Source organism: Oncorhynchus clarkii, chromosome 13 (genome assembly GCF_045791955.1).
Source record: "Oncorhynchus clarkii lewisi isolate Uvic-CL-2024 chromosome 13, UVic_Ocla_1.0, whole genome shotgun sequence".
Taxonomy (NCBI): Eukaryota; Metazoa; Chordata; class Actinopteri; order Salmoniformes; family Salmonidae; genus Oncorhynchus; species Oncorhynchus clarkii.
Window position 1 is genome coordinate 4,446,934 of NC_092159.1, and position 13,645 is coordinate 4,460,578.

The 13,645-nt window shown below is 50.8% G+C and overlaps 1 protein-coding gene across 2 annotated transcripts in view; it reads right to left on the reverse strand.

The window, feature by feature from the left end:
* LOC139423716 (DDB1- and CUL4-associated factor 15-like) overlaps positions 1-13,645 on the reverse strand; it is a 45,425-nt gene that overhangs the window by 13,892 nt on the left and 17,888 nt on the right. For both annotated transcript variants that reach the window (XM_071175328.1, XM_071175327.1), the window contains exon 10: positions 10,617-10,699. In XM_071175328.1, coding sequence (XP_071031429.1) covers positions 10,617-10,699 — 83 coding nt within the window. The remainder of the gene's footprint in view (positions 1-10,616; positions 10,700-13,645) is intronic.

The window sequence follows — 13,645 nt, forward strand, 5'->3', positions numbered from 1 at the left end:
ATCTCACCAGGTGACTAGCCAGGAAAACAGACCTCCAGACCCCAGAACACCTCACCAGGTGACCATCCAGGAAAACAGAGAGAGAGAGAACAGCCCTCCAGACCCCAGAACACCTCACCAGGTGACTAGCCAGGAAAACAGACCTCCAGACCCCAGAACACCTCACCCACCAGGTGACTAGTCAGGAAAACAGAGGAAAACAGACCTCCAGACCCCAGAACACCTCACCAGGTGACCATCCAGGAAAACAGAGAGAGAACAGCCCTCCAGACCCCAGAACACCTCACCAGGTGACTACCCAGGAAAACAGACCTCCAGACCCCAGAACACATCACCAGGTGACAAGAGAGGAAATCAGCCATCCAGACCCCATAACAACTCACCAGATGACTAGTCAGGAAAACAGAGGTAAACAGCCATCAAGACCCCAGAACACCTCACCAGGTGACTAGTCAGGAAAACAGAGGAAAACAGACATCCAGACCCCAGAACACCTCACCAGGTGACTAGCCAGGAAAACAGACCTCCAGACCCCAGAACACCTCACCAGGTGACTAGCCAGGAAAACAGACCTCCAGACCCCAGAACACCTCACCAGGTGACCATCCAGGAAAACAGAGGGAGAACAGCCCTCCAGACCCCAGAACACCTCACCAGGTGACTAATCAGGAAAACAGAGGAAAACAGACCTTCAGACCCCAGATCACCTCACCAGGTGACTAGTCAGGAAAACATGGGAAAGCAGAGACATCCAGATCCCAGAACACCTCACCAGGTGACTAGCCAGGAAAACAGACCTCCAGACCCCAGAACACCTCACCAGGTGACCATCCAGGAAAACAGACCTCCAGACCCCAGAACACCTCACCAGGTGAACATCCAGGAAAACAGAGGAAAACAGACCTCCAGACCCCAGAACAACTCACCAGGTGACTAGTCAGGAAAACACAGGAAAACAGCACTCCAGACCCCAGAACACCTCACCAGGTGACTAGTCAGGAAAACAGAGGAAAACAGACCTCCAGACCCCAGAACACCTCACCAGGTGACTAGCCAGGAAAACAGACCTCCAGACCCCAGAACACCTCACCAGGTGACTAGTCAGGAAAACACAGGAAAACAGCACTCCAGACCCCAGAACACCTCACCAGGTGACTAGTCAGGAAAACACAGGAAAACAGCACTCCAGACCCCAGAACACCTCACCAGGTGACTAGTCAGGAAAACAGAGGAAAACAGACCTCCAGACCCCAGAACACCTTACCAGGTGACCATCCAGGAAAACAGAGAGAGAACAGCCCTCCAGACCCCAGAACACCTCACCAGGCCACAACCCAGGAAAACAGACCTCCAGACCCCAGAACACCTCACCAGGTGACAAGAGGAAAACAGCCATCCAGACCCCAGAACAACTCGCCAGGTGACTAATCAGGAAAACAGACCTCCAGACCCCAGAACACCTCACCAGGTGACTAGTCAGGAAAACAGAGGAAAACAGACATCCAGACCCCAGAACACCTCACCAGGTGACTAGCCAGGAAAACAGACCTCCAGACCCCAGAACACCTTACCAGGTGACTAGAGAGGAAAACAGACCTCCAGACCCCAGAACACCTCACCAGGTGACCATCCAGGAAAACAGAGGGAGAACAGCCCTCCAGACCACAGAACACCTCACCAGGTGACTAGCCAGGAAAACAGACCTCCAGACCCCAGAACACCTCACCAGGTGACCATCCAGGAAAACAGACCTCCAGACCCCAAAACACCTCACCAGGTGAACATCCAGGAAAACAGAGGAAAACAGACCTCCAGACCCCAGAACAACTCACCAGGTGACTAGTCAGGAAAACACAGGAAAACAGCACTCCAGACCCCAGAACACCTCACCAGGTGACTAATCAGGAAAACAGAGGAAAACAGACCTCCAGACCCCAGAACACCTCACCAGGTGACTAGCCAGGAAAACAGACCTCCAGACCCCAGAACACCTCACCAGGTGACCATCCAGGAAAACAGAGGGAGAACAGCCCTCCAGACCCCAGAACACCTCACCAGGTGACTAATCAGGAAAACAGAGGAAAACAGACCTTCAGACCCCAGATCACCTCACCAGGTGACTAGTCAGGAAAACATGGGAAAGCAGAGACATCCAGATCCCAGAACACCTCACCAGGTGACTAGCCAGGAAAACAGACCTCCAGACCCCAGAACACCTCACCAGGTGACCATCCAGGAAAACAGACCTCCAGACCCCAGAACACCTCACCAGGTGAACATCCAGGAAAACAGACCTCCAGACCCCAGAACAACTCACCAGGTGACTAGTCAGGAAAACACAGGAAAACAGCACTCCAGACCCCAGAACACCTCACCAGGTGACTAGTCAGGAAAACAGAGGAAAACAGACCTCCAGACCCCAGAACACCTCACCAGGTGACTAGCCAGGAAAACAGACCTCCAGACCCCAGAACACCTCACCAGGTGACTAGTCAGGAAAACACAGGAAAACAGCACTCCAGACCCCAGAACACCTCACCAGGTGACTAGTCAGGAAAACAGCACTCCAGACCCCAGAACACCTCACCAGGTGACTAGTCAGGAAAACAGAGGAAAACAGACCTCCAGACCCCAGAACACCTCACCAGGTGACCATCCAGGAAAACAGAGAGAGAACAGCCCTCCAGACCCCAGAACACCTCACCAGGCCACAACCCAGGAAAACAGACCTCCAGACCCCAGAACACCTCACCAGGTGACAAGAGGAAAACAGCCATCCAGACCCCAGAACAACTCGCCAGGTGACTAATCAGGAAAACAGAGGTAAACAGCCACCAAGACCCCAGAACACCTCACCAGGTGACTAATCAGGAAAACAGACCTCCAGACCCCAGAACACCTCACCAGGTGACTAGTCAGGAAAACAGAGGAAAACAGACCCCAGAACACCTCACCAGGTGACTAGCCAGGAAAACAGACCTCCAGACCCCAGAACACCTCACCAGGTGACCATCCAGGAAAACAGCCCTCCAGACCCCAGAACACCTTACCAGGTGACTAGAGAGGAAAACAGACCTCCAGACCCCAGAACACCTCACCAGGTGACCATCCAGGAAAACAGAGGGAGAACAGCCCTCCAGACCACAGAACACCTCACCAGGTGACTAGTCAGGAAAACAGAGGAAAACAGACCTCCAGACCCCAGAACACCTCACCAGGTAACCATCCAGGAAAACAGAGAGAGAACAGCCCTCCAGACCCCAGAAATCCTCACCAGGTGACTACCCAGGAAAACAGACCTCCAGACCCCAGAACACCTCACCAGGTGACAAGAGAGGAAAACAGCCATCCAGACCCCAGAACAACTCACCAGGTGACTAATCAGGAAAACAGAGGTAAACAGCCATTAAGACCCCAGAACACCTCACCAGGTGACTAGTCAGGAAAACATGGGAAAACAGAGACATCCAGATTCCAGAACACCTCACCAGGTGACTAGCCAGGAAAACAGACCTCCAGAACACCTCACCAGGTGACTAGCCAGGAAAACAGACCTCCAGACCCCAGAACACCTCACCAGGTGACTAGCCAGGAAAACAGACCTCCAGACCCAGAACACCTCACCAGGTGACTAGAGAGGAAAACAGCCCTCGAGACCCCAGAACACCTCACCAGGTGACTAGAGAGGAAAACAGCCCTCCAGACCCCAGAACAACTCACCAGGTGACTAGTCAGGAAAACAGACCTCCAGACCCCAGAACACCTCACCAGGTGACTAGTCAGGAAAACATGGGAAAACAGAGACATCCAGATCCCAGAACACCTCACCAGGTGACTAATCAGGAAAACAGACCTCCAGACCCCAGAACACCTCACCAGGTGACTAGTCAGGAAAACAGAGGAAAACAGACATCCAGACCCCAGAACACCTCACCAGGTGACTAGCCAGGAAAACAGACCTCCAGACCCCAGAACACCTCACCAGGTGACCATCCAGGAAAACAGCCCTCCAGACCCCAGAACACCTTACCAGGTGACTATAGAGGAAAACAGACCTCCAGACCCCAGAACACCTCACCAGGTGACCATCCAGGAAAACAGAGGGAGAACAGCCCTCCAGACCACAGAACACCTCACCAGGTGACTAGTCAGGAAAACAGAGGAAAACAGACCTCCAGACCCCAGAACACCTCACCAGGTGACCATCCAGGAAAACAGAGAGAGAACAGCCCTCCAGACCCCAGAAATCCTCACCAGGTGACTACCCAGGAAAACAGACCTCCAGACCCCAGAACACCTCACCAGGTGACAAGACAGTAAAACAGCCATCCAGACCCCAGAACAACTCACCAGGTGACTAATCAGGAAAACAGAGGTAAACAGCCATCAAGACCCCAGAACACCTCACCAGGTGACTAGTCAGGAAAACATGGGAAAACAGAGACATCCAGATCCCAGAACACCTCACCAGGTGACTAGCCAGGAAAACAGACCTCCAGAACACCTCACCAGGTGACTAGCCAGGAAAACAGACCTCCAGACCCCAGAACACCTCACCAGGTGACTAGCCAGGAAAACAGACCTCCAGACCCAGAACACCTCACCAGGTGACTAGAGAGGAAAACAGCCCTCGAGACCCCAGAACACCTCACCAGGTGACTAGAGAGGAAAACAGCCCTCCAGACCCCAGAACAACTCACCAGGTGACTAGTCAGGAAAACAGACCTCCAGACCCCCGAACACCTCACCAGGTGACTAGTCAGGAAAACATGGGAAAACAGAGACATCCAGATCCCAGAACACCTCACCAGGTGACTAGCCAGGAAAACAGACCTCCAGAACACCTCACCAGGTGACTAGCCAGGAAAACAGACCTCCAGACCCCAGAACACCTCACCAGGTGACTAGAGGAAAACAGCCCTCCAAACCCAGAACACCTCACCAGGTGACTAGAGAGGAAAACAGCCCTCCAGACCCCAGAACACCTCACCAGGTGACTAGCCAGGAAAACAGACCGCCAGACACCAGAACACCTCACCAGGTGACTAGCCAGGAAAACAGAGGAAAACAGACCTCCAGACCCCAGAACACCTCACCAGGTGACTAGTCAGGAAAACAGAGGAAAACAGCCCTCCAGACCCCAGAACACTTCACCAGGTGACTAGTCAGGAAAACAGAGGAAAACAGCCCTCCAGACCCCAGAACACCTCACCAGGTGACTAGTCAGGAAAACAGACCTCCAGACCCCAGAACACCTCACCAGGTGACTAGTCAGGAAAACAGAGGAAAACAGCCCTCCAGACCCCAGAACACTTCACCAGGTGACTAGTCAGGAAAACAGAGGAAAACAGCCCTCCAGACCCCAGAACACCTCACCAGGTGACTAGTCAGGAAAACAGACCTCCAGACCCCAGAACACCTCACCAGGTGACTAGTCAGGAAAACATGGGAAAACAGAGACATCCAGATCCCAGAACACCTCACCAGGTGACTATCCAGGAAAACAGACCTCCAGAACACCTCACCAGGTGACTAGCCAGGAAAACAGACCTCCAGACCCCAGAACACCTCACCAGGTGACTAGAGAGGAAAACAGCCCTCCAAACCCACAACACCTCACCAGGTGACTAGAGAGGAAAACAGCCCTCCAGACCCCAGAACACCTCACCAGGTGACTAGCCAGGAAAACAGACCGCCAGACCCCAGAACACCTCACCAGGTGACTAGCCAGGAAAACAGAGGAAAACAGACCTCCAGACCCCAGAACACCTCACAAGGTGACTAGTCAGGAAAACAGAGGAAAACAGCCCTCCAGACCCCAGAACACCTCACCAGGTGACTAGTCAGGAAAACAGAGGAAAACAGCCCTCCAGACCCCAGAACACCTCACCAGGTGACTAGTCAGAAAAACAGAGGAAAACAGACCTCCAGACCCCAGAACACCTCACCAGGTGACTAGCCAGGAAAACAGACCTCCAGACCCCAAACACCTCACCAGGTGACTAGCCAGGAAAACAGACCTCCAAACCCCAGAACACCTCACCAGGTGACTAGAGAGGAAAACAGCCCTCGAGACCCCAGAACACCTCACCAGGTGACTAGAGAGGAAAACAGCCCTCCAGACCCCAGAACAACTCACCAGGTGACTAGTCAGGAAAACAGACCTCCAGACCCCCGAACACCTCACCAGGTGACTAGTCAGGAAAACATGGGAAAACAGAGACATCCAGATCCCAGAACACCTCACCAGGTGACTAGCCAGGAAAACAGACCTCCAGAACACCTCACCAGGTGACTAGCCAGGAAAACAGACCTCCAGACCCCAGAACACCTCACCAGGTGACTAGAGGAAAACAGCCCTCCAAACCCAGAACACCTCACCAGGTGACTAGAGAGGAAAACAGCCCTCCAGACCCCAGAACACCTCACCAGGTGACTAGCCAGGAAAACAGACCGCCAGACACCAGAACACCTCACCAGGTGACTAGCCAGGAAAACAGAGGAAAACAGACCTCCAGACCCCAGAACACCTCACCAGGTGACTAGTCAGGAAAACAGAGGAAAACAGCCCTCCAGACCCCAGAACACTTCACCAGGTGACTAGTCAGGAAAACAGAGGAAAACAGCCCTCCAGACCCCAGAACACCTCACCAGGTGACTAGTCAGGAAAACAGACCTCCAGACCCCAGAACACCTCACCAGGTGACTAGTCAGGAAAACAGAGGAAAACAGCCCTCCAGACCCCAGAACACTTCACCAGGTGACTAGTCAGGAAAACAGAGGAAAACAGCCCTCCAGACCCCAGAACACCTCACCAGGTGACTAGTCAGGAAAACAGACCTCCAGACCCCAGAACACCTCACCAGGTGACTAGTCAGGAAAACATGGGAAAACAGAGACATCCAGATCCCAGAACACCTCACCAGGTGACTATCCAGGAAAACAGACCTCCAGAACACCTCACCAGGTGACTAGCCAGGAAAACAGACCTCCAGACCCCAGAACACCTCACCAGGTGACTAGAGAGGAAAACAGCCCTCCAAACCCAGAACACCTCACCAGGTGACTAGAGAGGAAAACAGCCCTCCAGACCCCAGAACACCTCACCAGGTGACTAGCCAGGAAAACAGACCGCCAGACCCCAGAACACCTCACCAGGTGACTAGCCAGGAAAACAGAGGAAAACAGACCTCCAGACCCCAGAACACCTCACCAGGTGACTAGTCAGGAAAACAGAGGAAAACAGCCCTCCAGACCCCAGAACACCTCACCAGGTGACTAGTCAGGAAAACAGAGGAAAACAGCCCTCCAGACCCCAGAACACCTCACCAGGTGACTAGTCAGAAAAACAGAGGAAAACAGACCTCCAGACCCCAGAACACCTCACCAGGTGACTAGCCAGGAAAACAGACCTCCAGACCCCAAACACCTCACCAGGTGACTAGCCAGGAAAACAGACCTCCAAACCCCAGAACACCTCACCAGGTGACTAGAGAGGAAAACAGCCCTCGAGACCCCAGAACACCTCACCAGGTGACTAGAGAGGAAAACAGCTCTCCAGACCCCAGAACACCTCACCAGGTGACTAGCCAGGAAAACAGACCTCCAGACCCCAGAACACCTCACCAGGTGACTAGTCAGGAAAACAGAGGAAAACAGCCCTCCAGACCCCAGAACACTTCACCAGGTGACTAGTCAGGAAAACAGAGGAAAACAGCCCTCCAGACCCCAGAACACCTCACCAGGTGACTAGCCAGGAAAACAGCCCTCCAGACCCCAGAACACCTCACCAGGTGACTAGAGAGGAAGGAAAACAGACCTCCAGACCCCAGAACACCTCACCAGGTGAACATCCAGGAAAACAGAGGGAGAACAGCCCTCCAGACCCCAGAACACCTCACCAGGTGACTAGCCAGGAAAACAGACCTCCAGACCCCAGAACACCTCACCAGGTGACTAGCCAGGAAAACAGCCATCCAGACCCCAGAACACCTCACCAGGTGACTAGAGGAAAACAGCCCTCCAGACCCCAGAACACCTCACCAGGTGACCATCCAGGAAAACAGAGGGAGGGAGAACAGCCCTCCAGACCCCAGAACACCTCACCAGGTGACTAGTCAGGAAAACAGCCATCCAGACCCCAGAACATCTCACCAGGTGACTAGTCAGGAAAACAGAGGAAAACAGACCTCCAGACCACAGAACACCTCACCAGGTGACTAGTCAGGAAAACATGGGAAAACAGACATCCAGATCCCAGAACACCTCACCAGGTGACTAGCCAGGAAAACAGACCTCCAGAATACCTCACCAGGTGACTAGCCAGGAAAACAGACCTCCAGACCCCAGAACACCTCACCAGGTGACTAGCCAGGAAAACAGACCTCCAGACCCAGAACACCTCACCAAGTGACTAGAGAGGAAAACAGCCCTCGAGACCCCAGAACACCTCACCAGGTGACTAGAGAGGAAAACAGCCCTCCAGACCCCAGAACAACTCACCAGGTGACTAGTCAGGAAAACAGACCTCCAGACCCCAGAACACCTCACCAGGTGACTAGCCAGGAAAACAGACCTCCAGACCCCAGAACACCTCACCAGGTGACTAGAGAGGAAAACAGCTCTCCAGACCCCAGAACACCTCACCAGGTGACTAGAGAGGAAAACAGAGGAAAACAGCCCTCCAGACCCCAGAACACTTCACCAGGTGACTAGTCAGGAAAACAGAGGAAAATAGTCATCCAGACCCCAGAACATCTCACCAGGTGACTAGTCGGGAAAACAGCAATCAAGACCCCAGAACACCTCACCAGGTGACCATCCAGGAAAACAGAGGGAGGGAGAACAGCCCTCCAGACCCCAGAACACCTCACCAGGTGACTAGTCAGGAAAACAGAGGAAAACAGACCTCCAGACCACAGAACACCTCACCAGGTGACTAGTCAGGAAAACAGACCTCCAGACCCCAGAACACCTCACCAGGTGACTAGCCAGGAAAACAGACCTCCAGACCCAGAACACCTCACCAAGTGACTAGAGAGGAAAACAGCCCTCGAGACCCCAGAACACCTCACCAGGTGACTAGAGAGGAAAACAGCCCTCCAGACCCCAGAACAACTCACCAGGTGACTAGTCAGGAAAACAGACCTCCAGACCCCAGAACACCTCACCAGGTGACTAGCCAGGAAAACAGACCTCCAGACCCCAGAACACCTCACCAGGTGACTAGAGAGGAAAACAGCCCTCGAGACCCCAGAACACCTCACCAGGTGACTAGAGAGGAAAACAGCTCTCCAGACCCCAGAACACCTCACCAGGTGACTAGAGAGGAAAACAGAGGAAAACAGCCCTCCAGACCCCAGAACACTTCACCAGGTGACTAGTCAGGAAAACAGAGGAAAATAGTCATCCAGACCCCAGAACATCTCACCAGGTGACTAGTCGGGAAAACAGCAATCAAGACCCCAGAACACCTCACCAGGTGACCATCCAGGAAAACAGAGGGAGAACAGCCCTCCAGACCCCAGAACACCTCACCAGGTGACTAGTCAGGAAAACAGAGCTCCAGACCCCAGAACACCTCACCAGGTGACTAGCCAGGAAAACAGACCTCCAGACCCCAGAACACCTCACTAGGTGACTAGCCAGGAAAACAGCCCTCCAGACCCCAGAACACCTCACCAGGTGACTAGAGAGGAAGGAAAACAGACCTCCAGACCCCAGAACACCTCACTATGTGACCATCCAGGAAAACAGAGGGAGAACAGCCCTCCAGACCCCAGAACACCTCACCAGGTGACTACCCAGGAAAACAGACCTCCAGACCCCAGAACACCTCACCAGGTGACTAATCAGGAAAACAGAGGAAAACAGACCTCCAGACCCCAGAACACCTCACCAGGTGACTAGTCAGGAAAACAGAGGAAAACAAACATCCAGACCCCAGAACACCTCACCAGGTGACTAGCCAGGAAAACAGACCTCCAGACCCCAGAACACCTCACCAGGTGACTAGCCAGGAAAACAGACCTCCAGACCCCAGAACACCTCACCAGGTGACTAGCCAGGAAAACAGACCTCCAGACCCCAGAACACCTCACCAGGTGACTAGAGAGGAAAACAGCCCTCGAGACCCCAGAACACCTCACCAGGTGACCATCCAGGAAAACAGAGGGAGAACAGCCCTCCAGACCCCAGAACACCTCACCAGGTGACTAGCCAGGAAAACAGACCTCCAGACCCCAGAACACCTCACCAGGTGACTAGTCAGGAAAACAGAGGAAAACAGACCTCCAGACCCCAGAACACCTCACCAGGTGACTAGCCAGGAAAACAGACCTCCAGACCCCAGAACACCTCACCAGGTGACTAGCCAGGTAAACAGCCATCCAGACCCCAGAACACCTCACCAGGTGACTTGTCAGGAAAACAGAGGGAGAACAGCACTCCAGACCCCAGAACACCTCACCAGGTGACTAGCCAGGAAAACAGCCCTCCAGACCCCAGAACACCTCACCAGGTGACTGGCCACAATTGTATTTTTTGTTCAAGCTGGGATGAAGCGTGGCTATGCCTTTACTAAAAAATAGCTGTGTGTGTGTGTGTAGTGTAGTTACCTGCAGTGTTCCTCTTCAGGGTTGGAGAACGCCAGAAGCAGCAGCCCAATGTTTATCACCACTGTGTTAGTCTCTGGACACACCTGATACACACAAATACACACCATTACCGTCTGACCAGATGTGAGTGTGTGTGCGTATAGATATATATACATATATACACACACAGTGTGTAAGTGTGCACGCTTGTAGACTAAGTGTCTGCAGATGCTCCTGTGTGTGAACGCATGGGTATATGTATGTATATATATCTATATCTCTATTTCACACACGGCTACAGATGATATCAGAAGTTCATGCACTTTAGCCAAATACATTTAAACTCAGTTTTTCACAATTCCTGACATTTAATCCCAGTAAAACAAAAATCCCTGTCTTAGGTCAGTTAGGATCACCACTTTATTTTAAGAATGTGAAATGTCAGAATAATAGTAGAGAGAATGATTTATTTAAGCTTTTATTTCTTTCATCACAATCCCAGTGGGTCAGAAGTTTACATACACTCAATTAGTATTTGGCAGCATTGCCTTTAAATTGTTTAACTTGGGTCAAACATTTCAGGTAGCCTCCCACAATAAGTTGTGTGAATTTTGGCCCATTCCTCCTGACAGAGCTGGTGTAACTGAGTCAGGTTAGTAGGCCTCCTTGATTGCACACACCTTTTCAGTTCTGCCCACAAATGTTCTGTAGGATTGAAATCAGGGCTTTGTGATTGCCACTCCAATACCTTGACTTTGTTGTCCTTAAGCCATTTTGCCACAACTTTGGAAGTATGCTTGGGGTCATTGTCCATTTGGAAGACCCATTTGCAACCAACCATTCACATAATTTACCTTCCTGATGACATTTATTTTGTGAAGTGCACCAGTCCCTCCTGCAGAAAAGCACCCCAGTCTGCTATCACAGTCTGGAACATGTTCCGGGATTCTCCGATGGCATTGGAGAGTACACCACATCAGTCAGTGGATTTATCAATAAGTGCATCGAGAACATCATCCCCACAGTGACTGTATGTACATAACCCAACCAGAAGCCATGGATTACAGACAACATTCGCACTGAGCTAAAGGCTAGCGCTGCTGCTTTCAAAGTGCGGGACTCTAACCCGGAAGCTTACAAGAAATCCTGCTATGCCCTGCAACGAACCATCAAACAGGCAAAGCGTCAATACAGGGCTAAGATTGAATCATACTACACCGGCTCCGGCGCTCGTCTTATGTGGCAGGGATTACAAACTATTACATACTACAAAGGGAAGCACAGCCGCGAGCTGCCCAGTGACACGAGCTAAATCACTTTATGCTCGCGTCGAGGCAAGCAACACTGAGGCATGCATGAGAGCATCAGCTGTTCCGGACGACTATGTGATCACGCTCTCCGTGGCCGACATGAGTAAGACCTTTAAACAGGTCAACATACACAAAGCTGCGGGGCCAGACGGATTACCAGGACGTGTGCTCCAGGCATGTGCTGACCAACTGGCAGGTGTCTTCACTGACATTTTCAATGTTTCAGTGTCCCTGATTGAGTCTGTAATACCAACATGTTTCAAGCAGACCACCATAGTCCCTGTGCCAAAGAACACTAAGGCAACCTGCCTAAATGACTACAGACCCGTAGCACTCACGTCTGTAGTCATGAAGTGCTTTGAAAGGTTGGTAATGGCTCACATCAACACCATTATCCCAGAAACCCTAGACCCACTCCAATTTGCATACCGCCCAAACAGATCCACAGATGACGCCATCTCTATTGCACTCCACACTGCCCTTTCCCACCTGGACAAAAGGAACACCTATGTGAGAATGCTGTTCATTGACTACAGCTCAGCGTTCAACACCATAGTACCCCTCAAAGCTCATCACTAAGCCAAGGATCCTGGGACTATCTCCGACAACGACGAGACAGTCTATAGGGAGGTCGTCAGAGACCTGGCCTTGTGGTGCCAGAATAACAACCTATCCCTCAATGTCGCCAAGACTAAGGAGATGATTGTGGACTACAGGAAAAGGAGGACTTAGCACGCCCCCATTCTCGTCGACGGGGCTGTAGTGGAGCAGGTTGAGAGCTTCAAGTTCCTCGGTGTCCACATCAACAACAAACTAGAATAGTCCAAACACACCAAGACAGTCGTGAAGAGGGCACGACAACGCCTATTCCCCCCAGGAGGCTGAAAAGATGTGGCATGGGTCCCGAGATGGCACATATAACATATATATGTATGTCGATAGTGTATCTAGGTCTATAGTGTGTATATAGGTCTATAGTGTGTATATAGGTCTATAGTGTGTATATAGGTCTATAGTGTGTATATAGGTCTATAGTGTATAGTGTGTATATAGTCTATAGTGTGTATATAGTGTATAGTGTATAGTGTGTATATAGTCTATAGTGTGTATATAGTGTGTGTATAGTGTGTATAGTCTATAGTGTATAGTGTGTATATAGTCTATAGTGTATAGTGTGTATATAGTCTATAGTGCATAGTGTGTATATAGTCAATAGTATATAGTGTATAGTGTGTATATAGTGTATAGTGTCTATATAGTCTATAGTGTATAGTGTGTATATAGTGTATATATAGTGTATAGTCTATAGTGTATAGTGTGTATATAGTGTATAGTGTGTATATAGTGTATAGTGTGTATATAGTCTATAGTGTATAGTGTGTATATGGTGTATAGTGTGTATATAGTGTGTAGTGTGTATATAGTCTATAGTGTATAGTGTGTATATAGTCTATAGTGTATAGTGTGTATATAGTCTATAGTGTATAGTGTGTATATAGTGTATAGTGTGTGTATAGTGTGTATATAGTCTATAGTGTATAGTGTGTAGTGTGTATATAGTCTATAGTGTATAGTGTGTATATAGTGTATAGTGTGTATAGTGTGTATATAGTGTATAGTGTGTATATAGTGTATAGTGTGTATATAGTGTATAGTGTGTATATAGTCTATAGATAGTGTATAGTGTATATATAGTGTATAGTGTGTATATAGTCTATAGTGTATAGTGTGTATATAGTC